Source organism: Phalaenopsis equestris, unplaced genomic scaffold (genome assembly GCF_001263595.1).
Source record: "Phalaenopsis equestris unplaced genomic scaffold, ASM126359v1 Scaffold000703, whole genome shotgun sequence".
NCBI lineage: Eukaryota > Viridiplantae > Streptophyta > Magnoliopsida > Asparagales > Orchidaceae > Phalaenopsis > Phalaenopsis equestris.
In genome coordinates this window covers 53425-55368 of record NW_018165143.1, presented here as the reverse complement: position 1 = coordinate 55368, position 1944 = coordinate 53425, and the positions used below count along the sequence as shown (strand labels likewise).

Sequence of the window (1944 nt, the reverse complement as noted above, 5' to 3'; positions counted from 1 at the left end):
AAACAGCTCGTTGTTCGCAAAAAGCTCGTGTTCGGCTCGTTCGCTAAGTTAACGAGCCGAACACGAACAAATATTTGTTCATTCAAGTTCCGCTCGTTTTGGCTCGAAATACTACTAATCAATTATATTGTATCTTTGATGGGTAGTATTTTAAAAAACTTTAGTTGACTACAAAGCTACAAAGATTTATAATCAATTAAAAGTATTAATAAATAAAATTAAATAAAAATTATTAAATTAGATTTAAATGATGTCTTAAATCTTGTCTCAATCCTTAACATCTTATGACTACGTGATTAGGTTTGTCAAAACGACATTTGTTTGTGAATGACTCGTATTCGGCTAGCTAAGCAAACGAGCTGAACACAAACACACTTTTGAGCTCGAAATATGATCGAGTCAAACACGAGCTGAACCTGGGCTGCTCGTGTTCGGCTCGTTTACACCCCTAGTTCTATTTATATATGAATAGGATGTATTTAATGCTTGAAAGATTAAAATAGTGATATTCGTTATGAGATATTAAAAATCTAGATAGTATAATTGTAAAAGGGTAAAATTTAGATTTAAATATATTAATTTTTCTTCTTTTTAATTAGAACTACCGGCATAACACAATGGTATTTACAGAATTTTTATAAATAAAAAAAATAAGAACGAAAATTTTAAATTTATTTTGAGATGAAAAAAATATTAAAAGTTAATGAATTTTTACATTTAACATATTTTAATGCAAACGAAACCAATTTAATTTCTGATAAAAAATATATATGTACTTGGAAAATCACGCCATACCTTCAAGCGGAGTATTGAAAGGTTGCGCCGGCCCTGCTGCAACAAATGAGCTCTCCGGCGAGATCGTCGGCTTCGGGAGCGAGCGCCGGGCAAATTGGCGGTGCTTCCAGATCGTCGGCTTCGAGAGCGAGCGCCGGGCAAATTGGCGGTGCTTCCAGCAGTAGTAACGCTGGATTAATTGATGATTCTGTTTACCATTTTCCTACCGATCTCATCTCTGTTCATGACCGAAAGGAGGCGGCCTTAACTGGTAAACATTCAAGCCCCATTCAATTCCAATCGTTCTTTTTTTGTAGCCCTAGGGTTTCTTAAAAGCCTTCAGTTGATTCTTTTGATTTTAATTTTACCGGGCTTCTTCTTCTGATAATATTCTATTCTTCGTTTGAACGCTCATTGCTAAGTCTTGAGGTCGGATCTGATGGCATCGCTCCAGAAGGAGGTGAAATCTCTGGACGAAGACGGTTGGATGTTTTCTGGTCCTCGCTCACAAATTCATCTCGTTCTAAGACCAGGTGCATTTTTCTTTTCTTTGAGTTTATTTATGGGGGCTTTGGTTCCCCTATGTTGTAACAGGCCAAACTCCGTCCTTTGAGATATTGTAGGCTTTGGCCTGATGGCCTCAAAATTTTGTCCCATTGGTGTAATTTTGTCAAGAGATCACCCATCGGAGGAGTGCTCCCACACAGCAAATTTTGTAGTTTTTGATGAAATAACAACCATTACACCAAAAGGCACTTCAATTCTTAAAAGTTTAGCTTCATTCTACTTAAGGGGTTTTACTATTTCCACTTCTTAAAGTAACTGACATCCTTAACAATTTTCTTAACCCATAATCATCCACTAGTGTACTATATAGATATTCATATCTTCAGATTGGTGTAATGCTCTTACCTATCAATATATTGTTACTTTAACCTAATGACCTCACGATTTTGTCCTATAAGTGCAATTTCCTAGGAGGCCACCTTTTTCAGGAGTGTTTTTGTACGAGCACACTTAGTTTTAGAGTTTTTGATGATATTTATATTGTTATACCAAAGAGCGCCTTAATGTTTAACATTTTAGCTTCATTTTGCTTAAGGGGTTTCACAATAATTATTTTATTTTTTCTTCATTTTTTCTCTTATTTTTCTTGAGTTGTATTAGTTG

At 35.3% G+C, this 1944-nt stretch overlaps 1 protein-coding gene across 1 annotated transcript; it reads left to right on the top strand.

The window, feature by feature from the left end:
* The first annotated feature begins 784 nt into the window (after positions 1-784).
* Positions 785-1502, top strand: LOC110030357. Its single transcript, XM_020733028.1, has 3 exons — positions 785-905; positions 954-1045; positions 1197-1502. Exons 1-3 carry the CDS (start codon positions 841-843, stop codon positions 1385-1387), a joined length of 348 nt encoding a protein of 115 aa, XP_020588687.1. The 5' UTR covers positions 785-840; the 3' UTR covers positions 1388-1502.
* The last annotated feature ends 442 nt before the right edge of the window (positions 1503-1944 follow it).